The sequence below is a fragment of the Rhinolophus sinicus genome, linkage group LG05 (genome assembly GCF_036562045.2).
Source record: "Rhinolophus sinicus isolate RSC01 linkage group LG05, ASM3656204v1, whole genome shotgun sequence".
NCBI classification, from domain to species: domain Eukaryota; kingdom Metazoa; phylum Chordata; class Mammalia; order Chiroptera; family Rhinolophidae; genus Rhinolophus; species Rhinolophus sinicus.
Genome location: NC_133755.1, coordinates 99,210,775 through 99,236,783, shown reverse-complemented (window position 1 = coordinate 99,236,783; position 26,009 = coordinate 99,210,775). Strand labels below are relative to the sequence as shown.

At 33.3% G+C, this 26,009-nt stretch overlaps 1 protein-coding gene across 22 annotated transcripts in view; it reads right to left on the bottom strand.

Moving 5' to 3' along the window:
- Positions 1–26,009, bottom strand: part of MLIP (muscular LMNA interacting protein) — a 245,069-nt gene that overhangs the window by 70,161 nt on the left and 148,899 nt on the right. For 18 of the 22 annotated variants that reach the window (XM_074333100.1, XM_074333101.1, XM_074333093.1 and 15 more), the window contains 5 exons: positions 25,324–25,395; positions 11,530–11,595; positions 11,363–11,446; positions 11,196–11,255; positions 2,250–2,294 (listed from right to left, as the gene is read on the bottom strand). In XM_074333100.1, the coding sequence (XP_074189201.1) occupies positions 2,250–2,294; positions 11,196–11,255; positions 11,363–11,446; positions 11,530–11,595; positions 25,324–25,395 (327 nt within the window). The remainder of the gene's footprint in view (positions 1–2,249; positions 2,295–11,195; positions 11,256–11,362; positions 11,447–11,529; positions 11,596–25,323; positions 25,396–26,009) is intronic. The other 4 variants (XM_074333098.1, XM_019734756.2, XM_019734757.2 and 1 more) reach the window with 3 other exon arrangements.

The window sequence follows — 26,009 nt, the reverse complement described above, 5'->3', positions numbered from 1 at the left end:
TTAAGGATATCCTCAAGTGTAACAAAACATTTTTTCTTGGATCTAATTTAAGTCTTCCCTTTTTCCCCCATGGTACAGGAGTTGGTAAAGGTGTCATCCTTGTTTTGAGTCTAATCTAAGAATCTCTACAAAGTCAATGACACATCAAATCCCAGCAGGTATATACTGTAAAGATGCTTAGTTTCCTCAAAGTTTTGAAGAGAGATGGTGGAATATTGAAATATTAAAGGCTGTAGACTTCTCAGATTCACAAATATATCAGACATCATTTAGTAAATGTAATAACGGCAGCCAAATATTAATAAGCATGACTTATCTATGAGTTGGCACCAAAGAAATGGTTTTTACCTTCCACCTGAAAGTTATCCCTTATAGTCTTCCAAAAGGCATGCATATATTTGAGGTGTCACAAACAACAATTCAAATGTCATGTTGGAAAAGAAAGTAAAAAGCAAAACCTCTCACTCAAGAAACCAAATTTAATCAAAGACAAGAATCTTAGCTGAATCACAGGTTATATTTGTTCTAGTCTATACTAAATCTGTTTGATGATTCAATGTAAATTTTGAGTGACTCAAACGCTCTCACAAAGTTGGGCAAATGTTAACTGACTTTAATTAAGTTTGACAACTGATTGAAGAATAATTTGAAATAACTACTACCTATGGAGAATGAAACAGCTCCTCCAGAATTATTCTAACTCTTATCAAATTAACCACCAACAGGCATCAACCCTCTGCACCTTATTGTAAGTGTCAGAGCCACTCTGGTAAAAAATAGAAGTAGATGAGAAAGAAAGGTGAGAGAACAAAAAAATTCTAGCCACTTTTTCCTGGGTCTGGCTCTTGTAGAATGTATTAGCTACAAAAAGTATAGAAACATCTTTAGGATACTTTTTTTCCTTGAACCCAACTGAAGAATTAAGGAACTCAGTGAAATCATGGTGTTTCTAGTCTTTTCAACATAGGAAGGAGGAAGAGAAGGGAGAGGCAGTGATGAAGGGAAAAGCAAGGGGGGAAAAAGAGGAAGAAAAAGAAGAACGATTACTTACTAAGCAAATTGTGTGTGTGTCAGAGCTACATGAAGGGCTTTTCATACGTTAACCAATCTAAGTCTTACATCAACCAAATAAGGTTATTAGGATCCCAGTATTATACATGAAAAAACTAAGAATCAGAGAGGTTAAATGATTTTCCAGGATCAGACAGTTACCAAATACCGGCATTATGATGTAAACTTGAGTATAGCTTTCCAAATGCCTCCAGTCTTTCAAGTATTACTCCAAACAGCTTCCAGTAATAACAAAAAATAACAGTGCAAGCTTCTAGGAAATGCTGTAAGCTTCCTACCCATGCCCTCTAAACATCAGTTCCTGAATGTGATAAAATTCAGTAATTTCACACAGTTTATTATTTGCTTTACAGAGATTCATGTGGTGAGAAATTTATAAATCGCAAAGATATGTCACAAAATATAAATTTAACAACTACTCTTGATGATGACGATGAAAGCTACATATTCGAAAATATATAGTATAAAAGGAATAGTTTAATGGTCTGTATTAAACTAAAAACTAAACACTTGCTTAGGAGAAAATCTTATTTCTAATGTAATACATTTGGTCAGAAGTAGAAGTTGGCCACATGACAGATTATTAGATGAGTAAAGAGTAGGGATGGGGTGAGGCTGTGAGTGTGTGTGTGTGTGTGTGTGTGTGTGATATTCAGCTCCCCGTAATTAATTGAATCAAGTGTGTAAATCTATATCTACACATTCATTATTAATCTGTTTTTGTTCACAAGTAGAAATTGGCTTATTTGATAATAATTTAAATGCAAGAAAACAACAAACTAATCAAAATCAACTAAACTGACAATCCCATTGGAAATGACCAAATCAATGTTTCAAGTATATGAGTCAACTGTTGAATAATAAGCACAATAAACCATTACAGAAATAAAAATGTCATCTAAGCTTTGATAATGAGAAAGACAGAAAGCAGGTGTTAAAATTCTGTTTTATTTAGCCAAAGTAATCAACCTAGGCCTCATTTTAAAAGGAATTTATTCAATAAACTTAACCTGATGTAACATGATTTTCCATATCTGGATTGATCATCCCATCCTACCCCTTTCCACTTATGAAAAAAATCAACTAATTCAATTTAAATGACTGTATAATTGAGTTGCCTCCAAGCATATACATGCACCCATTAAAAAAGCAGTATGTATAATTATGAAGGGACTTACATATTTGGTTTCTCTACCAGCTGCTCTTGGAACAGTTGTAGAAGTCTGTATGAAAATAAAAATAATTATACTATTGAAATAATCAATAAAGGCTAAAACTAAAAGATTTAACTTCTGGGGCAAATGTTCATCTTTGTTATTTCTTTTTTTTTTTTCCCTAGTAAGACTTTCTAACCATTACTCTGTCTTTTCTATACAAAAGCCCCTGTTCCTTTGAAAATTATTTCAGTAAACTATATCACTTTATTATTCTTTTCATTGCTGATATCTATTGGCTTTCTGGTCAATTTTCCCTTATTTATTGATGATGTCCATTCACAGATCATAATAGTTTCTTACATAATTTTTGGCTGTTTCTAAATTCACATAGAAGTCTTTATTCTCGCAATTGTTTGAGCTGCTCAACTCCAAAGATATTCTCATCCACTCCATTTCAATCATTAATTTCCAGGACCATTCCTATATTTTGCTTTCAAATATAAAATGGGAAACCTCTAAAATTTCCATTTATAACATCTTATTCTTAGAACTCTACCTCCTATCCACCATCGCCATTTCTCAAATATCCCTAATGCAACATGTCTTCAACCTTAGCCTCAATGAGACTTGAAAATCATTGACCCTTAACAGTTCTATTCTGGCTTTATTGCCTCTTAGCTTATATATATTTCATATTCAGAGTCATTTTATACCTTAATTTCTCTTGCCTCTCTTTCTCCTTGTGAAAACCACACACAAACACAGACACACAAGACCTAGGGAAATATCACTGGGGAAACTCTCAGCCAAGCTAATTGATTTCATTATAAATTAATGATAATCACCTTCCAATGGGCATTCAATACTAGTAAGCTTCCATTTTTTCTCTTGTGGGCCTATTTTCCCACTTTCTGAGATGAGATGGCTATTTAATTCATTCATCTATTCAACAAATATTATGTATCTACTGTATGCTGTGAACTGTTCTACATCATTCAGATTTATCAGTGAACAAAAGTGACAAAGACGTTCTGCCCTTACATTTCAGCAGGAGAGAAAATAAACAATAAAATAATAAATAAATAAATTACATCATATGTTAGAAGGTAACAAGTGTAATAAAAAAGAAAAGTGGAAATAATTTGAAGCCTAAGGTGATATACTTTTCCAAAGGAAATCTTTCCTTCCTCCAAACACCATATATATATATATATATATATATATATATATATATATATATACACACACACAAGTATATATATATATATACACAAGTATATATATATATATATATACACACACACATATATATGTATATATATACATATGTGTATGTGTGTATATATATATATGTGTGTGTGTGTGTGTGTGTGTGTGTGTGTGTGTGTGTATATGTGTGTATGTGTGTGTGTATATATGTACATGTTTTGGACCAGCCAAATGTTAAGGAGGTCAAGGGTGGTGATGGCTTATAATTTTAAATGGATGGTCAATCTAGAAAACGTGAAATTTGAGCAAAGATTTGAAAGAGGTGAAAAAGCTGGCTCTGTGGATATCTAGGTAAAAACCATTTAAACCAGATGGAACAAGGGCAAAGTTCTTATGTGGATTTCTACCTCTAAGAATGGTGGCTAGAGAACTCAAAATAATCCTCCCATAAGAGACAATAACAAAGTGGAACAAAATATTGGAAAATACTTTATTAAATACATCGGTGAACTAATAAGAGTGAAGAATTTGGGTGCAAGATTGGGTGAGAATGGGAATCTGAGTCAGGCATTTGAGATCTGTTTTTACCCTGGGGATGTTTGCAAATAATAATAAGTTGCTTGAGAAGGTGATCCAAAGTTTTGACAGTCTTGGAGGTGTAGGGAGATAAAAGTCAGAGTCTCCAGAGCCAAAAATAGATGGAGGCCCAGGAATAAGGGTGATCCAGAATACCTCACATGGTTTCCAGCCTTGTTCAAATCATCTAAAAATGATTGTGTTAGAAAAAAGAAAAAAGAAAAGAAAGAAAAATCATCTCAAAACCTTAGATTAAATTCAGGTAATCCTTCCTTGCTAGAGTTCCTGGTGCCTAACAAAAGAAAAGCAAAGAATTTCTATAGGAAGGCAATATCATCTGAGGCCTCAAATAATTCCTATAAATAAAATTTCAAGTAGATTATCCAACACAGAATCAGATTCAGAAAAACAAAGAGGTAAGACAATGTAAGAATAGCAGCAATAATAAACCAAAAAAGACCCACAAAGAATCCAGAAATTTGTCTTCAAGGACCAGACTGGAAAAACTACCATACTTAACGGTATTGTTTGAGGTAAGAGTTAAGTTTGTCAATTTTTGTAGGGAACTAGACACTATAAAAAGTGACACAGTTGACTTGAAAAAAAACTAAGTGTGCTAAGACAGGAGCATGGCACACTCAAAGCCCAGCAAGGAGACAAGTAGGGCTGAAATGACGTGAGTAAAGGGGAGAGGAGGAGAGCAGATCATGGAAGCATTGGAAGGTCAGTTCACGGAGGCCCTCCCAGGGTCTTGTAAGGACTTTGGCTTGTATTCTGAGGGAAATATGTAGGCAGTGCTGGTTTTCAACAGAGGAGGGTCAGAATCTGACTTATGCTTTAAAAGAATCCCTGTTTGATGTGTTCAGAATGGATTATAGAGAGGCAAGTATACAGGGGAAAGCCTATTGTAGTATCCAGCAAAATATGATGATGGCTCAGTAGTACATAACGTATGAAGTAATCATATTCTACATATATTTTGAATCTACAGCAACAGGATTTCTAACAGAAGAGATGCAGAATGTGAGAGAAAGAGGAATAAATCTTGACAGCAAAGTTTCTGGCCGTGAGCAAATGTAAGATTGTAATCCTATCAATAGAGATGGGAAGGCAGAATATGGAATAGCTTTTGTGGGAGAAAATCTAGATTTTATTTTTAAGATATTTATTAGAAATATGAATGAAAACAAAGAGTAAGTAGTTAAGAGAGAATCCTGGACTGGAAATTTAAATTTGAGACTTGGTGAGAACACCAGTGGAATGAATATAAAGAGAAATGAGAAGTCCAAGCACTGAACCTTAGAACACTTCAAATTTAATAGTTTGGAAAAAGAGGATGTAACAGAAAAGGAGATTAAACAATAATAATGACAAATGAGGTAGGAGAAAAACTGAGAGAGCATGGTGTCCTGGAAGACAGTAGAAGAATGCATAGCAAAGAGGAGGGAGTAATCAACTGTCTTCAATTTTGTTGATATGTCAGCTCAGATCAGCTAAAGCTGAGTTTATAACGATGGAGAAGACTTCTGGAAACTTAGGAAAAGTGGTTTGGGCAGCACAGTGGGGACTAAAGCCTAAATGGAAGAGATTTAAGAGGGAATGGGGAAAAGTATGGAAATATTCAGATTGTACAATATCATTAATGTATATTTTAAATTCATAACACAATACTATATATTGTCAAAATAAAAAATTGAAAAATGTAAAAAAAATAAAAGAGGGCATGGGAGAAGAATTGAAACCAAATTTCTTTTTCAAACATTCTCCATGATATTGTCCCTCTTTAATCTCAGTTAATAATCTTAAATTTTTCTTCACTGCAAGGTATTAGTTATGAAATAACTGAAGATATTTATTATAAAAATCTTCAATTTCCCACTATCAACCTACTAACATACTTGTGTTTTTACATCATTTCCTCTATTCTTTTGTCCTGTTAAAATGGAGGACATTTCCATCTTCTTATCAAAGGATACCTATGTGAATTGGGCTCTAGTCTCTGTGCCCTTTGGAAAGACTTTCATCCTTCAGGATCTCCCTTTCTTGTATAAACAGTACCTCCCACTCTCCCATTAGCATACCAATTTGCTCTTGTCCTTTTCAGCTTTAAAAAGCATACAAAAAATTTTTTCTTGCCCCCATTTCTGACCCAATTTCCTTCTGCCTTTCACAGCTCAACATTCCAAAGTAGTAACTGTGTGTGTGTTTTGTGTGTTGTGATGTGTGTGTGTATGTGTGTGTGTGTCTGTTTGACATGCTTTCCCACTCACAACACTTATCAATGTCAGAGGAGAGCAAAACAGTAGTATGAGGGAGGAGAATTTAAGGATGGTGAAAAGAAGTATCTGTGAGGATAATATCATGATGGTCCTTCAGCCTGGCTGAGAAGAAGGGAACAGTTAACAATAGGTTTGGACTTCAGACCAGTTCTGATGTGTCCCTTTCCTGATCCCTTCCATAGTGATGACAACTGAGACAGCTAGAAAAGAGGAATATGGAGTGCCATAAGCAGAGATGCTGGGAGGCAAAGGTGAGGGACAGTATCACTGGAGTGGGGAAGAAGTGGCAAGTAGGAAATGATTGACATTATGGAGTTTCTATATTCTGAGACATGCTTCTCCTGCTAAAAACAAAACAAAACAAAAAGCACAATTGGCAGATCCTAGGAACTAATCTTCAGTATCTGCCAACCCAGACATCAAGTATACATGCAGACCAGAGAACTTTGAGTTTGGAAAACTAATAGGACATCTGAAAAATATAAATACTGTAAAAGAAAACAATCATTTAGCCATTCCCCTTATAGGTATTTACCCAAGAGAAAATGAAGCACATGATCATACAAAGATTTGTTTGCAAATGTTCTCAGCAATTCTATTAGTAAAAGCCCCAAGTTAGAAATAACCAAATTGTCTATCAACTGGTAAATAGTTAACATATGGTACAACCATACAATGAAATGCTATTCAGCAATAAAAAGAAATGAACTATTGATATATTTAAAAATATGAATGAATTTCAATTGCCTTCTACTAAGTATAAAAAGTCACTCAAAGACTACATACTATATAATTCTATTAATATGATATTTTTGAAAAGGGAAAATTATAGGGACAAAGAAAAAAATCACTGGTTGTCCAGCCCTTGGGTTGGAGGGAGAGATATACTACAAAGAAGCACAAGGGAATATTTTTCATTGGATGAATGTGTTTCATATCTTGCATCCCATGGTGATTACACAACTATATCCTTTGTCAAAACTCATAGAATTTTACACTACATGGGTGAATTTTACAGTGGGTAAATTATGTTTCAGTAAACCTGACTTAAAGAAAAAAACACTAAATAAGCTAAAATAAAGAACTTAACATAGTCTTTGAAGAACAGAACAGACACTGAAAAATTCTTGAATTAGAATATCAAATCAAGGAATCCTCTTAAAATTAGGAAGCAATAAATAGAGAAAAGATATAAAGATTAAGAGATATAAAATACAGAAGCAAAATTGGAAAAAAACAGTACTGTATTATGAGTCCTAGCAGGAAAAAAATCATTTAAAAATATAATAACTAAAAATTATCCTGAATGTAAGGGGAAGAAGAAATTGAAGACTTCAGATGAAAGGTCAAAGAGAGTACCGATTCAGATACATAAGAGAAAAAGAAATGCACACCTAGACACATTATAGGAAAAATTAGTAACATCATAGATAAAGATAAATACTAAAAGATGACAGTACCACTCTGTAAATGATCACTCTATAGCAGAGGAATAAATATCATGCTGCCAAAATACTTCACCAGTTTGTTGTTGAGGGGAAAAAAACAAACAGACAAAAAAAAAAAAAAAAACAACTAGGGAGGAAAACGTGTTGTGTTGAAGAAAGAAGATCTATAATTTTATGTTTGGCAAAACTGTAATTTAAATGAATGGGCAAAATAAAGATATTTTCAGGGACATAGGCTACAGAATCAATAAAAAGAGACCTTATTGAATACAATTTTCAGCAAGATTCCAACAAGAAAAAGAATAAATCTAGGATAAAGCTATGAATTTGTGAGAAATAGTGATCTAAATAAAGAATAAGTATCTAAATAAGGAAGATATTAAGAAAAACATAGCCATAAAGTTGGGGTATAAAAGTCCAAAAAAAATGCTAATAAATTATGTTTCTGTTGAAAAGCACTATAGTACTTACCTAATTTTTGGGAAAAAGTATTTGCAAGCTTTAAAATTGATAGAGAAATAAACATAATTATTCTCTTCAATAATTTATGTGTAACTACAAAAAGTAAGAAAAATACAAAGTAAAATTTTCAAAATTTTCAAACCAGTGATTGTCAAAACATCCAAAGGAAAGCAGGAAAGGCAAAAAAAGAAAACATTTTAAGTAGAAAATATAAAATAAGATAGCAGAAACTACTAATAGAACAAGAATTACAATAATTATAAATGGCTTAAGGTCCCAGATAAACAGAATCCCAGATTGAATATAAAAGTGACAGCCAGAAATATGCTGTCCTGAAGAAAATTAGACAATGGGGTACAAAAATATAAAAAAATTAAAAGGAACAGAAATTAAAGACAAAAGGAATATTAAAAAGTAATAAAAATGAACAAAACATGAATTAAAAATTACATATATTACTTACAGAAGGTCACTATTTTCATTCTAGACTAAAAACATAGGCGTGGGTTCAAAAGGAATATATATGCCAATAAAGGCTATAAAAATCAAAAAGGTGAGCAGGAACAACACACAAGCAATAGCAATAGACACGTCAAAATATACACGTCAAATCTAATAAACACTTCTCTCGCCTTATCTTTCTGTTCCTCTTGGCAGCAATCACTGCGATTATATTCTCGTCAACACTCTCCTCTTGTAGCTTCCCTGATGCCATACTGTTCTGATTTTCCTCTTACTACATGGATGCTTCTTTCTCCTTTGCCCTCCACCTCCTTTATTGGACCTGCAATGTTTTGTTCCTTGGAGCTCTATACGGGGTGCTCACAACATCCATGTGCTGATTGCCCCAGATCTCTCCCGTGAGCTCCAAATGCATGGGTTTCAACCCTCCTTGACACACACCTCAAACTCATCCTGACCAAAATGAACATAATCCTCTTTCCTCAACCACACTGTGCCTCCGTCACAGTCATCTATGCTCAAGGCAGAGTCCTGGAGCTCATTCATGATTCCTCTTTCCTTCACTGCTCACATCCAAACCCACAGCAAACCTGAAATCTCTCTCAGATCCCTTACTTCTCTCTAACTCTGACCCCACTTATCCAGCCCAACTTCACTGACTGCCTGTCTGACCTCAGTAGCCTCCTCACAACATCCATTGTGATCTTTTCCAGTGGTTTCATATTATTCCCCTGATATTTATGTCTTCCCATTTACCCTGGTGTGTAAGTATCTTCATGGTCCCTAAGCCAACTTCTCAACCTCATTTTACACACTTCACTCCTGGCTCACTCTCCTGCGACCACAGTGGCTTCATCTTCATACACACTAAGTTCTTTCCTGCCTCAGGAAATTTTCACATGCCTACTCCTCTGGCTGAAAGCTACTGCCCCTGATCTATGGTTGGCTTCTGTCCATCTTTGGTCTCAGCTCTAATTCTAGTTTCTGATTACTACATCCAAAGTATGCCCCTTACGTTACTTTGCCTTGTTCACCATTACTGCTTCCGAGTTCCAGGCTTATAGTAAGCACTTAATAAATATTTGTTGAATGAAATAATTGCCTTAAAATTAGTGGCCTATAATGTTTTTTAAATACTATAAGCATTAAATATTCGTCACATCAATAGTAAAGATAAGTATTTGCATACTACTATTTAAGATCTATTCCTATTATATTTAATACAGGGTATTTTTAATATGTGCAACAAATAAAGTAAGAAAAAAATATATTTTAAAACTTACATAGTATTTTTTGACAAAGCAAACAACGTTTTGTATTTTTATATTAAAAGACTTAAAGAATATACAATAACATAAACACAAAAGCTACAATTATTCATGGATAGGTCCTCTCTAATATATAGATAGATAGATAGATAGATAGATAGATAGATAGATAGATAGATAGATGTAGATATCTCTCTCTCTCTCTATCTATCTATCTATATATATATATATATATATATAGATAGATAGATAGATAGAGAGAGAGAGAGAGAGAGAGAGAGAGAGAGAGAGTTAATGGTTACTGAGTTTCTGTGTCATTATTAATGAATATTCATCTCTAATGTTCCAACTGAACATTAGGATAACTCTTCTAATTGTAAGCAATCTGTACGTTTAAAAACTACTCATACACACAGTGTTTAATTTTTAAAAAGAACATGCAAAAAAGTGTTTATACTAATTCCAAGAAAGAAAGTAAAGCTGACAAAGAAAACCTAACAATTTTTAATAAAGGAAAAATCACAACCATTTTGAAATTTTGATAAATAGATCTGCAGTAAGTATTCAAAATAATAATTTGGAGAAATGTAGCATTTTACCCCAACAATGAAAATGGCTACATTATAAGGAGAACATGTTTACATATTTAAATACAACAATGAATGCTTTAGTAGTACCCTAACAATCTAAAATATCTAGGTTTCTGTCCCTGTGAGTAAAAAAATCAATGAAATAGAGGCCATCAGTCAAAAGAAAAAAAGTTCCAGAAATAATATCTGTGTTAAAGCTCTTAGACTAATGCTACTTTAGTCTACTTCATTTTCTTTTTCTATGATTCTAAGAATTACATAATTACTGAAGATATGGTTTGAGGTAAGACTAGGCCACAAATTCTACATGCAGTTAGTACCATAGAGCTTCTGAAAATGCCAACATATCACCTAATAATATGTTGGCTTTGGGGGTGTTTTGAACTTGGTCCATGGTTAAAAATAGATTTTGCAACCCTGTATACACATATCTATATATGCATATGTAAACAAATTGAAACAAATGTCAATAATACCCACACTACTTGGAATAGAATCTGGTATTTTACATTCTTACTATTCAATTTTTAAAACACTGCTTACTAACAAAAAATGCTGGTTGCTATCCACTAAGTTCATTTCCTAATTCATTATCGGGCTTTGATCTGCAGCTTAGAAATCATTAATCTAGTAACTCTTACAGTTCAGTAAATTGTATTAAATATATACATACTTTGAGAGTGTCAGAACCCAATAATGTCTGCAGGGATCTTGAAGGAGAAGTAGAAGAATGCTGGAAAATAAAAAAAGATAAGCCAGTGAGGCATCGTACTCAGGTAGAGAGAAATAGAAAGAAGCGAAGCAAATGTTTGAATTGCACACTCTAGTCTAAGGCATTACCATAGACAAGGATTCCTGTAAGACCTTATCAATGGTAGCACAGAGCTCTTCAGTTTGCTGCCTGAGTTGTGCAGGGTAACACAACTGGAAGAAGTGAAACCAGGTACTGAGTTAGCAATGAGTTTTGGGATTGCATTTCACAAGTAGGGGTAATATGAAGTCATTACCTCCAGAGGTGGGTCTAATGTGTTGTCCTTGGAGACACTTTCATTCTTGGCTGGTTCATCTAGTGCCTAGTGGTAAACGAAATAGTTGTCATGTGAGGCTTTTAGTCAAATGTAAACGTAGTGCAAAAGTCTCTTCAAAGAAATTCTTGTAGATCTCAATATTGTTTTTATAAAAAAATATCTTTTCCATCACCATATATTTGATCCCTTTTACCCTCAAACTGACTCTGGTTGGTGAACACACAATGTGATATATAGATGATGTATTACAGAATTGTACACCTGAAACCTATGTAACTTTACTAACCATTGCCACCTCAATAAACTTTAACCCCCCCCCAAAAAAAAAATCTTTGAATAATTTGATGAGCTATTCTCAGAGGGAGGCATTTTCCACATTTGTTTAGTTACTCTTGTGGAATCAAAATTTCTATTATAAAATGTTGCAATAAAGAAAGGAGGATATGCTTTTAAACATACAAACTAGAGCCTGGACATCTTACACACCCCGATGAGCCTTGTTCTATTCCAAAAAAGTCACCTTGAGAAGCTACACACAGAAATAACAATGATGTAACCATTTCTCAAAAATCTACAAAAACTATTCTTGAGGAAATGCTTCAGGGCCAGTTTACGAGAAACATTACACACAATTAAAAAAAAAAAAAAAAAAACTCGTCTCATTTCTAATAATTTATATCCAAAAAGTCTTGGCTACCTTACTCATGAGACTGGATTTCAAATGACAGTTAACTATTTTCATACTAAAACATACTTTTTATTTATTGTGATACATTTCAGATGCATGGAAAGAATAAGATAACGCTCCTGTTTACTGTATTCACTCCACTGAGAATCTGAGGTAAAATATCACAAACTAATAGAAGCCAGTGTATATTCCTCCCTACTTGCTTCTTCTCCTCCTCATGAGAGTTAATCATTCTCATTCATTTTTTTGTTTATCATTACATTATACCTTTAATTTTTTTCATCATATTAATATATGTACATATCACTAGATACTATAAGGTTGTTTTGTGCAATTCTTAGAATTTTGTGTAAGTATAATGCATGCTTTCAGAACTTGCTATTTCAGTTTTTTGTTGTTTTTTTAACCACTTTATCGAAGCACAACTGACATACAAAAACCTGTACCTATTTAACATATACAACATTATGAGTTTGGAAATAAGTATATACCCATAAAACAATCTCCACAATCTATGCCATGAACATATCCATCACCTCCAAGTTTCTTTCTGCCCTTATTAATTTTTTCCCTGTATTTGTTCAATTATTTCACCTCCATATAGTATTCCATTGTATGTATGCATGTTCCACAACAAAATGGATACTTTCTTCTGTTGCTTAATATTTAAGGTATCCCCAATTTTCACTACTACAAACTGTAACAACTATCATCCATGTACACATTTCTTTATAAACACACTTGTAGCTTTAAGACTACAGGAGCTGTATAATAGAGTAATAATGGAGTCAACTTTAACTTTATCAGATATTATCAAACTGGTCTTTAAAACAATTGCACAATTTTACACTCATAATAGCAATGAATGAAAGTTTCTGTTTTCAGACTTTAAAAAAATGTTAACATCCTGATGTACACGAAATATCTCACTTTGGTTTTAGATTGCATTTCCCTGATAATGTTGGGCATCTTTCATATGTTTAGTACCCTCTTCTTCATTGACACCATTTCATTTATCATTTGCATAGATGTGAGCTGTTCTGAATTCTACTTTATTCTACGTGTCAATAACATATTTTCATAACATAGATTCATAGTAAGCCTTTTCATCTAATGAAGCAGTTAGATTTTGTTCTTCAAAAATCCCTTGTCTAATTCTTGGCCATTTCCTCTTTTACTCTAATTATACAATACATTTGTCAAGTTCCACAAAAATCTTGTTAGTATTTTAATAGGAATTGCAGTGAATTTATACATTCAAATATGAGTAAAATTGACTTCTTAATCTGAGTACATTATAGTTCTTTATTTTTTTGAAATCTTCCAATACTTCCAACAGTTTTTTTTATTGTTTTATTTTTTTTCTGAAAAGTTCTTGTATCTATTTGGTTACATAATTCTCAGTTATTTTATTTAGGGGATTACAAGTATAAATTGTCCATTTTAAAAAATCATCGTCTGTTTATTGATGTTATATATCAATTGTGTCCTCTATCCAGTGAACTTGATAAATTGCCTTAATTATAAGTAATTTTATAGATGTTCTTGAATTTCCTATGTCAAAAATTATATCAAAATAAATATAATTTTATTTTTTCTTTTCCCATTCTTGGCTGTGTTTCCTTTCTTTCTTTAACTGCATAACTACATCAGTAAAGTGTTAAATAGAAGACCAAGTATCTTTATCTCATAACTGGTGGTAAAAGAAATGCCTCTATATTTCACCACTAAATCTGATTTTGGCTACAAGTTTGGGTAAATACCCTTTAAAAAAAATCATTTCTTTTCCCAGTTTGTTAAGAGTTTTTATCATGAATTTGTGCTGAATCTTTATCAAATATATTTTCTAAGTGTATATCAATTTTATACCATATGAGGTATCTCTATCTGTATTATATAATCATATATTTTTAGTTTGAATTTAGTTATATGATAAATTATACTAACCAATTGCTCTAATATTAAATCAACCTTGCATTTCTGGAATACATTCAATTTAATCGTGATGTTGATAAATACAGTCCAAATGTTGACTTCATTTGCTAATGTTTTTTAAGAATTTTCGCATTTATGCTTTTAAATGAGATTGTTTTTTATTTTACTTTAATTCTTTGTTGGTTTTGATATCGAGCTTATTTTACCTTCATAAAATGAGTTATGAAGAGTTATCTTCCTTCCTATCTTCTTTAAAAGTTTGTGTAAAATTAAATCTCTTCCTTGAAAAATCTGTAAAATCATCTGAGCCTGATGCAATTACTATAGAAAGGTTTTTTTAAAAAACTTCTAATTCACTTTTTAAAATGGTTTTAGGTATTATTCAGCCATTGTTTTACTTGAGTCAGGTTTGATAAGTCATTATTTTCTAGGAATTGGTATCTTTTGTCTAAGTTTTCAACTTCTTGCATGGAGGATTTCACAATATTGTCTATTAACTTTTTAATATCTACTTTATATGTAGTTATATCTCCTTCATCATCCCTTTTATTTGTTTAAATTTCCAAAACTCTTTTTTTTTCAGCTTTTTGGAAGAATAATTGACAAACAACATTGTAATATATTTAGTGTATAACATGATGATTTGATGCATGTATACATTATAAAAGGATTCCCACCATTGAGTTAATTAATACATTCATTGCCTTACATATTTACCCTTGGGGGCAGGAGATGTGAGAAGTTTGCTAAGAGACTCACTCTCTTAGCAAATTTAAATTATACAATGCAGTACTATCAACTATAGCCACTATTATTATATATTATCCCCTCAGAGCTTAATCATTTTATAACTGAAATGTTGTAGCCCTTTACCAGTACCTCCTTATTTCCCCTAACCCCCAGCTCCTGGAAACCACCATTCTACTGCTTGTTTTTATAAGTTCACCTTTTTTATTCTATGTATAAGTGGTACCGTGTAGTATTTGTCTTTCTCTGTCTAGAATATTTCATTTGGCATAATGCCCTTCAGTTTCATCCATGTTGTCAAAAATGGTAGGATTTTCTTCTTTTTAAGAATGAATAATATTCCACTCTGTATATTTTCTTATCCATTCATCTATTGATGGACACCTAAGCTGTTTCCATTCCTTAGCTATTGTGAATAGTACTGCAATGAGCACAGGTATCTAGTGATGATAAACTTCTTCAGTTTTTGCTTGTCCGTAAACTTCATCTCTCCTTCAATTCTGAAGGACAACCTTGCCAGGTAAAGTATTCTTGTTTTGCAGGGTTTTGTTTTCTTTTTTCTTTTTTCTTTCAGCACTTTGAATAGACATCACATTCCATTCTGATTTCCAAAGTTTCTGCTGAAAAATACGCTGATTATTTCATGGGAGTGCACTTTACATAACAAGTTGCTTTCTCTTGCTGCTTTTAAGATTCTCTTTGTCTTTAACTCTTGACAACTTAATTATAATGGTCTCGGAGTAAGTCTCTTTTAGTTAATCTTATTTGGTATTCTGGGCATATTGGATCTGGATATCTGTTTCTTTCTCCAGATTAGGACAATTTTCAACCATTATTTCTTTGAAAAGCTTTTTGTTCCTTTCTCTCTCGCTCTTCTCCTGGGATCCCTATAATGTGTACATTATATTGCTGTACGTGATGGTGTCCAATAAGTCCCTTACCTATCTTTACTCTTTATTATTCTTTTTTTCTTTTTCTCTTCTGATTGGATGAATTCTATTGACCTGTCTTGGGGGTGCGGGAGGTGTCACTGGTCCTTTCTTACACTGATCTATTCTGCAGTTGAATCTCTCTGTTAAATTTTTCAGTTCTATCCTTGTATGCTTCGGCTCTGATTTCTGTTAGGTATTTTACATTTTCTATCTCTCGTTTGAAATTCTTCCTTTGTTCATACATTTTGCTCTCCTGAACTCAGTGAGCATCTTTATGACTGCTACTTTCAATTCCCTATTGGGTATATCTCTTATCTCTATTTCATTAAGATTAGTTTCTGGCAATTTATCTTATTCTTTTCCTTGGAACATATTCTCTTATTTCTTATTTTCCTTCACTCTCTATATTAGTTTCTGTGCGTTAGATAAAACAGCCACTTCCGCCAGTCTTAACAGATTAGTCTTGTATAGAAGATGAACCTCATCACTTATCTCAGCCTGAGTTCTTGGTTGTCTCTCAAACCTTTGGGATTGCCCAAGCCACCATCTTTGTCCTGTGTTGCTCCTGGTAGTTGACAGTGTGCCCTGACCCATCAGTGTACAAAAGCGGAAGATCACATTCAGCACACAGAAGCAGACTAATTTTCGTACTTCTAATAGAGCCTGTGATATAACAGATCCGGAAGAATCAGCCTTCATCAACAGTACCATATCCAGATGCTATAACTGTCATTTTGGTATGGGATATACCCCTAAGAATTCAGAAAACAGACATCTAAATGATAAGGTTTTACCATCCCTTTGTTTCAATAATTCACTGAGGAAAATACTATCTAGATGTTTGTTTTTTTCAAAATCCACTTCTCTGCATTAAATAACAAAATATAAAAGACTGACTGTGATAACCTAATAGAAACACTTGAGATTGCCTCTTTCTTACCATAAATAAAAGTCTCTCTATTGCTTTCCTCCTTCAGCTTCTACATTTATGATCAATCATGAGTAATGGATAACAGCAAACAGAAAATTTCATAAAGATAACTCCTAGCTGGTATGCAGACAGTTTAATTTTTTTCTGACATGGTGTTTTAGTCACCTTCTATTTACCCTGTTGGTGAGGGGGGAGGGGTTTCCACCCTACCATTATGAGGATGGCCGAATACACGAGACCTGACACTGGGTAGATGAAATCAACAACAGTTTATTAGTTACATATATTCCAAGGGAAGAGAATGCTGCATACCACTCAAGGCCACACAATAGTGTACTCAGGAATAGAGTGACTAACCAGGAGTGGTGGGAGGCAAGCTTTGCAGTATCAAGAGGGTAAGGTGTCCCCTGTTTCTGCAGAAGGATGTGATTCACTTTTCTAAATAAGCAAGAACTGTACCGGTCAGTGTGATAAGGAAGTTTAGGAGAACTTGCAGTTAGGCCATTTGAGGCCCTCCCAATTTCACGAGCTTTTAGGTTCTATGCCCCACATGGCTTCTAATTACCATGATAATTATGGAGGAGAAAAAAATTCAGAAATTAATGACCAAATCTAAATACAAACTCCTTAGGAAAGTTGGGTCTAGCCCGTCTCATCTTTCCCCAAATACCTACTATCCACTGCTCGTTTGCATGCTTCTCTTTAACCACAAAGAACTACCTGAGTTCTTTGAACTTATGGCGACCTTTCAACTACATGTCATTAACTCTAAGCAGATTATCCAACCTACACTTTCAGCTCACTTAGAAAATTCCTATCCATCATGAATACCCTAATCAAACTCCTTTATAATGTATTATTATTATTACTGCAGCTGCTGTTATTATTATTATTATTATTATTATTATTAATTATTTCTTTTTTTTTTGGTCTTCACACCAGGCAAAGTCTGTCACTTCCTCCTTGGGGCACCATATCACTTTGCACATTTCTCAAATATATTGCATTATAATTACTTTTCAACTGTACCTTTACCATACTGGACCATTTGTCCTATTACAATTGGGAAAATATGATATTTATCTTTGTAGCCACAAGATAGAGCACATGATATGTGTTCAGTAAAGATCTTTAGGCTGGATTAGAAGGGTAAATTGACAAATAAATGAAGTTAAATAAATAAAGAATCATAGAAATAATATGATGTTAATACTTTTCAGCAAAATGCCCTAGAGAAGTAGTTTACACTCTTTGAATATTTTAAATAACAAATAATTTATTTTTTCATATTTTAGTTAAATTTGTTTACCATCAAAGATCTGAACATGTGATCAGGGTTAATGTAATAAGAGAATATTTTTTTAGCCAAAACCAAATAAGGTTCATATCCTGGTTACTCTGTGAGGACTTATTTACAGGCAAACACAACTTTTATTATGCTATTTAAAATACTGAAATTTTTTCAAAGAATGAAAAAAAAAAAAAAACTATCCACTCAGAACCCTTGGAAAATTAAGGAATATAACTGGTATTAGCTCAGAAATGCTGAAACTTTGAGATGGAGACAATACTCAGAATGCATTAAAATTTGGAAGGGGGATTATTTTGAGTTTAAATAGCCTTGAAATTTAGTAGAATTGATTTTTTTTATTGAGGACTTATTTATCAAACATATCATCTTGATCCACTCCTTCTAGCATTCATAAAAGTAGCTATTTTTCTTTGTATTACAAATATGTATTAGAAGAAAATATATTAAATCTCCATTAATAGGAAATCTGACCATAGATTGCTCTTTCACATCTTGCCAGCAGCATTGTATTGATGTTTCTTTATATTTATTCTTTTGAATGAAGTTCTCTCAGAATAGTCACCAATAAAAGATTTTTATTAAAAACATATTTTCTACCAAACTGGACTATAGCCAAGTGAGACATAAATGGGACATGCTTTGAATCTTAATTTTAAATATTCTTATCTAACATAAGTTATCAGAAATATTCTCATTAAAAGTCGTAATATTTTGCTTGGAACAGCCAACTTTAGGGCCCAGTTTTGAAAGACAGATGTAGTAAATCTGACTTTTAAAAAAAAAAAAAAATAGTTTTTGGGCCCAGCACTACATTATAATTAAAGCTAGGAACTATGAGCAAGCATTGTGAATCAAAGTCCTTATGGGAATGCCTGCCAATAGAATTGCAGTAAGTGTTCCCCTACCAAAAGGAGCATCTCTGATGGAATTGCAAACAATTTTTAGTCAGATACATTGAATCAGTCTAACCTACTCTCTTTGCAAATACAATTAAGTTCTAAAAAGCTGAAGATAGAATGCATCAGTTTCACTCTAAATAGAGGTAGAAACTTAACTTCATTCAAAGGAAGAATAATCTAAAAGAGCTTGTAAACTTTTTGTGATGCCTAGACTATCTAATTGGATTGGATTTCAAAAATTTCATGAGTTACTATATTTTAGTAAGGATCAAATGAACCCCCACCCCCACCCTAAAAAATGATTCATGCTAAACGCAAGTGCTCCTCTACTTTGTTAATCTACCCAGCTATTTGGTAGAATAAATCCTCTGAGGGCTAAAAAAACTTTTGCTTGATACACAAGGTCAGACAATGAAGTTCGTGAACTCATTCTAGAAAAAGTGCTCCATATGTCATTGCTGAATATCATTATGGTCACCTTCGAAGTACTCCCCTTGGGAAGCTATGCACTGATGCCAGCACCTAGTCCATCCTTCAAAGCAACTTTGGAACTCTTTTTCTGGAATGGCCATCAGAGCTGTCATCATATTACCCTTGATGTCCCGAATGCCATCAAAATGTCTTCCTTTCAACATTTCCTTTATCTTCAGGTAAAGAAAGAAGTCATTGGGGGCCAGATCAGGTGAGGAGGGAGGATGTTCCAATATAGTTATTTGATTACTGGCTAAAAACTCCCCCACAGACAGTGCTGTGTGAGCTGGTCATGATGCAAGAGCCATGAATTGTTGACGAAAAGTTCAGGTCGTCTAACTTTTTCACACAGCCTTTTCAGTACTTCCAAATAGTAAACTTGGTTAACTGTCCAGTTGGTACAAATTCATAATGAATAATCCCTCTGATATCAAAAATGGTTAGCAACATCATTGCAACAAGTTTGCAAACTTACTTGTCAGACCTCATATAGTTATTAACACAAAACTATTTGTAGGAATGAAGATATTCTTCGCAAAATAAATCTCACTTTGATTATCTAGTTGGAGATTCAGGTCTGAATAGCACTCAGGTCTCAAGAAGGGTGAAAGTGTACACTGTAAGCCAAAAGGCTTGCAGATATATAAAGGTACAGCTTCTTTCAAGACCTAGGAATGTTTATTATTAAATTATTTTCATATTATTGGTTTAAATTTTTCAAAACTTGAGGACATTTACTTGGCTATTCTAAGCCCAAGATCCTTGAAGGGTCAAATGTCTTCCTCCCATACAGAAGGGTGGGAAGTTTTGCAAACCATTACAGCCAGTTTCAAACCCATTCATTAAGGATCCATGGCAGGAGAATCCATACTTTGCCTTCATTTAATTAAAGATAGTAGACGGATAGTCCTTATTCCCAGCCAGCACCTCTTTCACTGTAAGTCATCTCATCTTTTAGTAGCTCAAGGAATTGGGCTGGTTTGTAACTCCTCACTCACTGAAGTCTTCTCAGAGCTAAGTCATTTCCAATTCCCATTAATTGTTCGTCATTTAAAAAAAAAACCTTTTGTTCCTCGAATTAAATGAGAATTTAAACATATTTTAACAAGTAATGAAAAAAATGCTGCTGACAGGGATCCAAAATCATCATACCTTGCTCATTATTTCACTTTAGCTAGTTGATATCATTGTTGCATGGTGAGAGGGAAAAGGTTAGGGGACAGTCCTATCCCATTTGAGGTCCAATTCAGCAACTTACTAGCCCTGAGGCTTTGGGTTATCTACTTGGTATCATCAAAATCTTCACAGAGTGGTGAGAATAGTAAAACATTTAGCTCAGTGTCTGATACACTATAGCATTCAATTTGGCAGCCATTTTGAATGTACTCTAATTGTTAAAAGGTGCCAAGACTAAAACCGACTTAGTTCCCTAATAGCAGAAGGTCCTTTATATATTTTCCATGGAAGCAGAATTGATGCGCCTGATTCTACTCTAAAAGAAGATTCTTAATTGTCATCATCCCAATTGTCATACACTAGACCCCTTTAGTTTTATCATCCTATGAACAAATAGTTGTCCTAAAATCCATGGAATAAAATTGTAAATTTTAGAGACTACCCCACTGCACACTGAATTAATTCATTCAACAAACATTTAGAAAAAATCTACTATATTCTTTCAAATAGTTCATGGTAAAGAAAAAAGAAAAGCAACCAATATGCTTGATTAAATATGGTTTGGTAAGTGTTTTAAAAGAGATATGTACATAGTAGACAATTGCCTAATGAGAACCAATTAGTATAGATTTGGGTCCTGGCACTTCTCCACTGCCGTAGAAATTGGGAACATTCACTATTTATACTGATCTAAATTAAGAGATGTTTCTCTAGTATTGGCCATATGCTAAGTTAGCAACCAGATTTTGTTAAATTTTTGAGACGTGCAGACATCTTAAAATAGTCTCGCTAAAAGACATATGTTTAATCAGATTAGAGTTTACCAACTCATGTCTTAAAAAAACTAAACTGTCAACTTAGAATAAATTGATTTGACAGCTGACTAGATATCTCAAATCTTTGTTTCTATTTTTATAGTATGGTCTTCAAAATGGCTGTTCTTTATCATCCTTTTTACCTAAAAAAAATAATTTTTATCTCATAACTTTTATTTAAATAATTAATCTTGTAATTTATATAAACTATTTATAAAATTGAATTCCTCTAGAATTTTCTCTTTCAAACACACATCGCTTATGAATTAAATCTATCTTGAAAATGCCATTTGTTGGAAAATACTACAAATCCTAGCCTTGATTTTATCCTGAGGAATACTTGTGAGGAAGGGAGCACAGAATCCAAATTACTTCCAAGACAAAATTTATAATTTCATGAAAAAATATTAAACACTTGTGAGACAATAAAGACATCATTACATGATTTCATGGAAATATTCCTTCATCTTTCCTGAATACAAGAGCACAATAAATAAAATGAACCATTTATTTAGAATATTAATATATACACTTCTGTTTAATTTTAACTTTTTATCTATTGCTATCAGACTCAGATGACAAGAAGAAAAAGTAGTCAATAAGAGAGACACTTGTAACATCTGTAAAGGAGAGTATCATGCATAAAGACTAAGTAATAATCTCCATATCAAAATTATTTTCTCTACAGAGCTCGGTATGTTGTTGAACATATTGAAATAAGGTCCACGAACACTCACAAATACAAGTTAAACTGATTACTTTGTTCCCGCTTTATAATCACCTGTATTTCATCCTCATCTCAATCTTGGAGAAGATGATTATTGGCATGAGATTAAGCCAAAGAACCCGATGCAAACATGTTAAAATGTGATGTCTTACATTTATCTCTTCCTGTAAAGCTTGAGTTAAGACTTAAGCTAAAAATACTTCCCTTCTAAATATACATAGGGGGGAAAAAAGATAGAATACTAAAGAAGCTATAAATTTAAGTTTTGATGAAGAAAATAAATGATAGAAGTACCAGAAATCTCGTATCGCCTGCCAATAAAATGTACTCTTGAAAATTATGTGCTTCATCTAGGGGTGATTACATTTGAAAGCAATCCAGTGATTCAATGATAGCTTAATGTCTCATTGCAAAGGATGCCTGTATTTCAATTTGGAGAAAATCTTGCTTTTAAAAATAGTATTAGTTTTTTAAATGAATCTGGTTCTTCACTAATTATACTATATGCTATAAAACAGAATGTTGTATAAAATGTCAATCTGACTGGAGCAGAGAATTAATTGTTGAATTAAAACTTGAATGAAAAAGTATGTTAGTTCTATCTTCAAGGCATTCTACATCATAAACCCTAACAGATTATTATAAAGAGAACCACAGCATCACCCTGCCCCTTAATTGTGGTGTTCTATGTGATATTAAAGGGATCTCAGGAAAGTTTCTGTGATTCAAAATATTCCAAAATGTTAATTCTTCCCAAAATAGATGAGTTTATGATGATTATAGTCTTAATTTTCCCACTCAATTCAGAAATAAGTTCTTTTGATTTCAATAGCATAGAATGAGTTCTATTGTATAAACAGATGGGTAAAAAGCTCTAAATTACCATATTTAGTTTTTAAAAACTACAATCATGAAAGAGGCAGCATAATATCATTCAAGAAATTTAGTGAAAATGGAAATAAACTCATCAAATCCTGGAATAAGACTTTCACTATTTAAAAATTCTTACAAAGTAGTTTCTCACTGAAGAATACATAACATGAGAAAGCCAGCAAAAAAAAAAAAAAAAAAGAAAAGTGTACAGATAGATAGGTAGATAGATAGATAGATGGAGTTATGCAAAGGCTCTAAAGCAAAAACAAACATCTCATACCTTGTGACCTTTGAACAATTCAAATATTTATGGTCCAAAGACATTTTATCTTAACCAAGAGACACCCACATTATTGTTTGTATAATAATCAATCCTCCCGAGAATAATATGATTTTTAAATTAGGCACCATTTATAATTTTTGTTGTACTAAAACTAAAAATAACAAATTTCATTAAAAGTATGTTTTATTCACAATCAAAAACACAAAACCTCTCCCATATGAATGTGTATTAAATTAAATATGCAGTGATACCACCCTACACATTTATGAAATGGGTCTGTAATGAAATTGGAAAGTAAACTAATGATTCTTCATTTTTAATGACTAACTAATAGTTTACAATCTCTAAAATCCATTTAATTGGGAGAGAGCTGGTAGACAGAGATTCTGGAACCAGTAATGACATCCAGCTTTCTCTTTCCAAAGTCTTTCAAGAAAAATTAACTGCTAGTTTTTCTAACTGTAAAATGAATGGAGTGATACCACCCACGCACGGGAGAACACGCTAGGTTAGGTGAGATAAGTATAATGAAGGACGCCATGGCACAACAGGCCCCTCCCTATTTGCCTCTTTTGCCTGGCTGCTGAAGGGGGAGAGTTTCTCTCAGTTCTGTGAAGGCAGACACCTGTGACCCGATTTCAGAAATCTCCATCTCAAATGGGCAGAAGGTCTGTGGTGAGGGAACACTGCTATCATGACTCAACATAGTGATAGGCATTTAGGATAAGGAGCAATTGGTGAAAATGTCACTTCTTGCACCCTCCAAAAGCCTACTGAAATCAGTCTTACAGGCTCCTCTCTCTTTTAATGAGCTATAAAAGGTAGAAATTCAGAAGAGAAGCTAGAGAAGAAGCTGCAGATCTCCCTGCAGCCCAGTGACCCCTTCTCCCCCTAGTTCAAAGCATTCAGATATATAGAACGTAGATTATGGACTACATGTGGATAATTTGCAATTAGGTATTAGTGATATATGATATAAGAAATGCTGCCCAATATGTTACTTAGCATTTTCCACTAACAATTCCCACTTTTTAGTCATGAGATCATACAAAGGTTTTATTCCTCAGATCACGCTAAAAATAACAAAAATGTACATTCAGAAACCAGTGGTCAAAATACCTTCTGGTTGGCACACATTAACATTTGATAAATGATAATAACACTACTTGAAACACTGATCACATGGAAAAAAGTAGGCTTAATGCACTAAGAGACAAATTGCCTAAATACATATCATAAAAATAGCATATGAAATGAATAATTTCATAGACTTGGTAATTGATTTCATTTCAATTCTTATATGACCCTCCATTTGGCCTTCATTTGAGCAACTGTAATGTGCTTATTGAATAAGAGGCTTTAATTTAATTTACCTACTGATGCAGAATCCTGTCATTTTATAATTAATGACTCTTAAGAACAAAGCAAAAATGCCCTGGAGCCACACAAATGCAGTTGGGTCATTGAAAGTGATCTCAGTCCTCCCTCCCATTCCGGGCAGTAGGGTCAGTGGGAGGCGAGGATGGATAGAGGTTTAGCCCATGATGGCACCTAAGGGGCTAAGCTGAATACTCAACTAACGTGTTTCCCCCTTATGGAAGCAAGTATGAATCACCAAGTCTTAACCAAGGTGGCCAGTTGCCCATGTCACCCCATTTTACCTCTACTCTTTTGACCAATGTAAATAAAGGTGGAAGTTCTTGAATATAACCATTGAAAATTCCAAAAGACAGGGATCTATCCAAATCTGAATCAAGGGCAACTTGACTGTGGACTGGACAACTCTAGGCTCATATCTAGTGTTAAATCAATGATGTCTTCAACTCTATTCACCAAGATGCTTTTATTATTTAATACATCATCCTAAACGAAGAGCAGCATTTTATTTTAGTACAGGCACAACTTTAAAACAAAAATTTTAGAAAACGTAACAAAAATGACATGACAATCATAGAATTCACTCTGCTTTTGAGCCAACACTGACCTTCTGTTCCAAAAGAAATATGTTTGTAGGGATTGCTGCAAAAGCCTTGTAGCTTGACTTGGTCTTGTATTGCTAGAACAAGTAACCAGAAAGCAAGAGTGGAGGTGAAAAGGGGAAAGAATAGGACATAATTTTAGACTAGTTTTACCAGGTTAAATGACAAGTTATCAAATGAAGAAAAGAGTTATTATGCTTCACCAACTTGTTTTTAACAGAAAAATTAGCTCACCATGTTAATATTTTATTCGAATGAGAAGCAGAGAAACAACACAGTAAAATATCAGCCTAGGGATTATAGGTAATTACGTGATATATAGTTTCAGAACTTAAAAATATCAATTTCTACAAAGCTATATATAAATGTCTCATTAGCAGCATTCCCTCACAGGAGTACTATTCTGTACCTGTGGGGGGAGGTTGCTTGATTCTCAGAGGAAAGTGGTTCTTCTTTATAGTGCCATAATTAACAAACATTACGCTGATTAATTATATTGAACTCTTGATACATTCTCTTACATCATTCATAAAAACAAAGATCAGAATACATAAAACTCAGTAGTGATGTTAATAAGCAACATACAGACGGTGCCAAAAAATGTAAACACATTTTAAGAAAGGAAAAAAATGATTAAAATTGTAATACTCAATATATACCAATAACAAAAGATGAATACAAGTCATGTTTG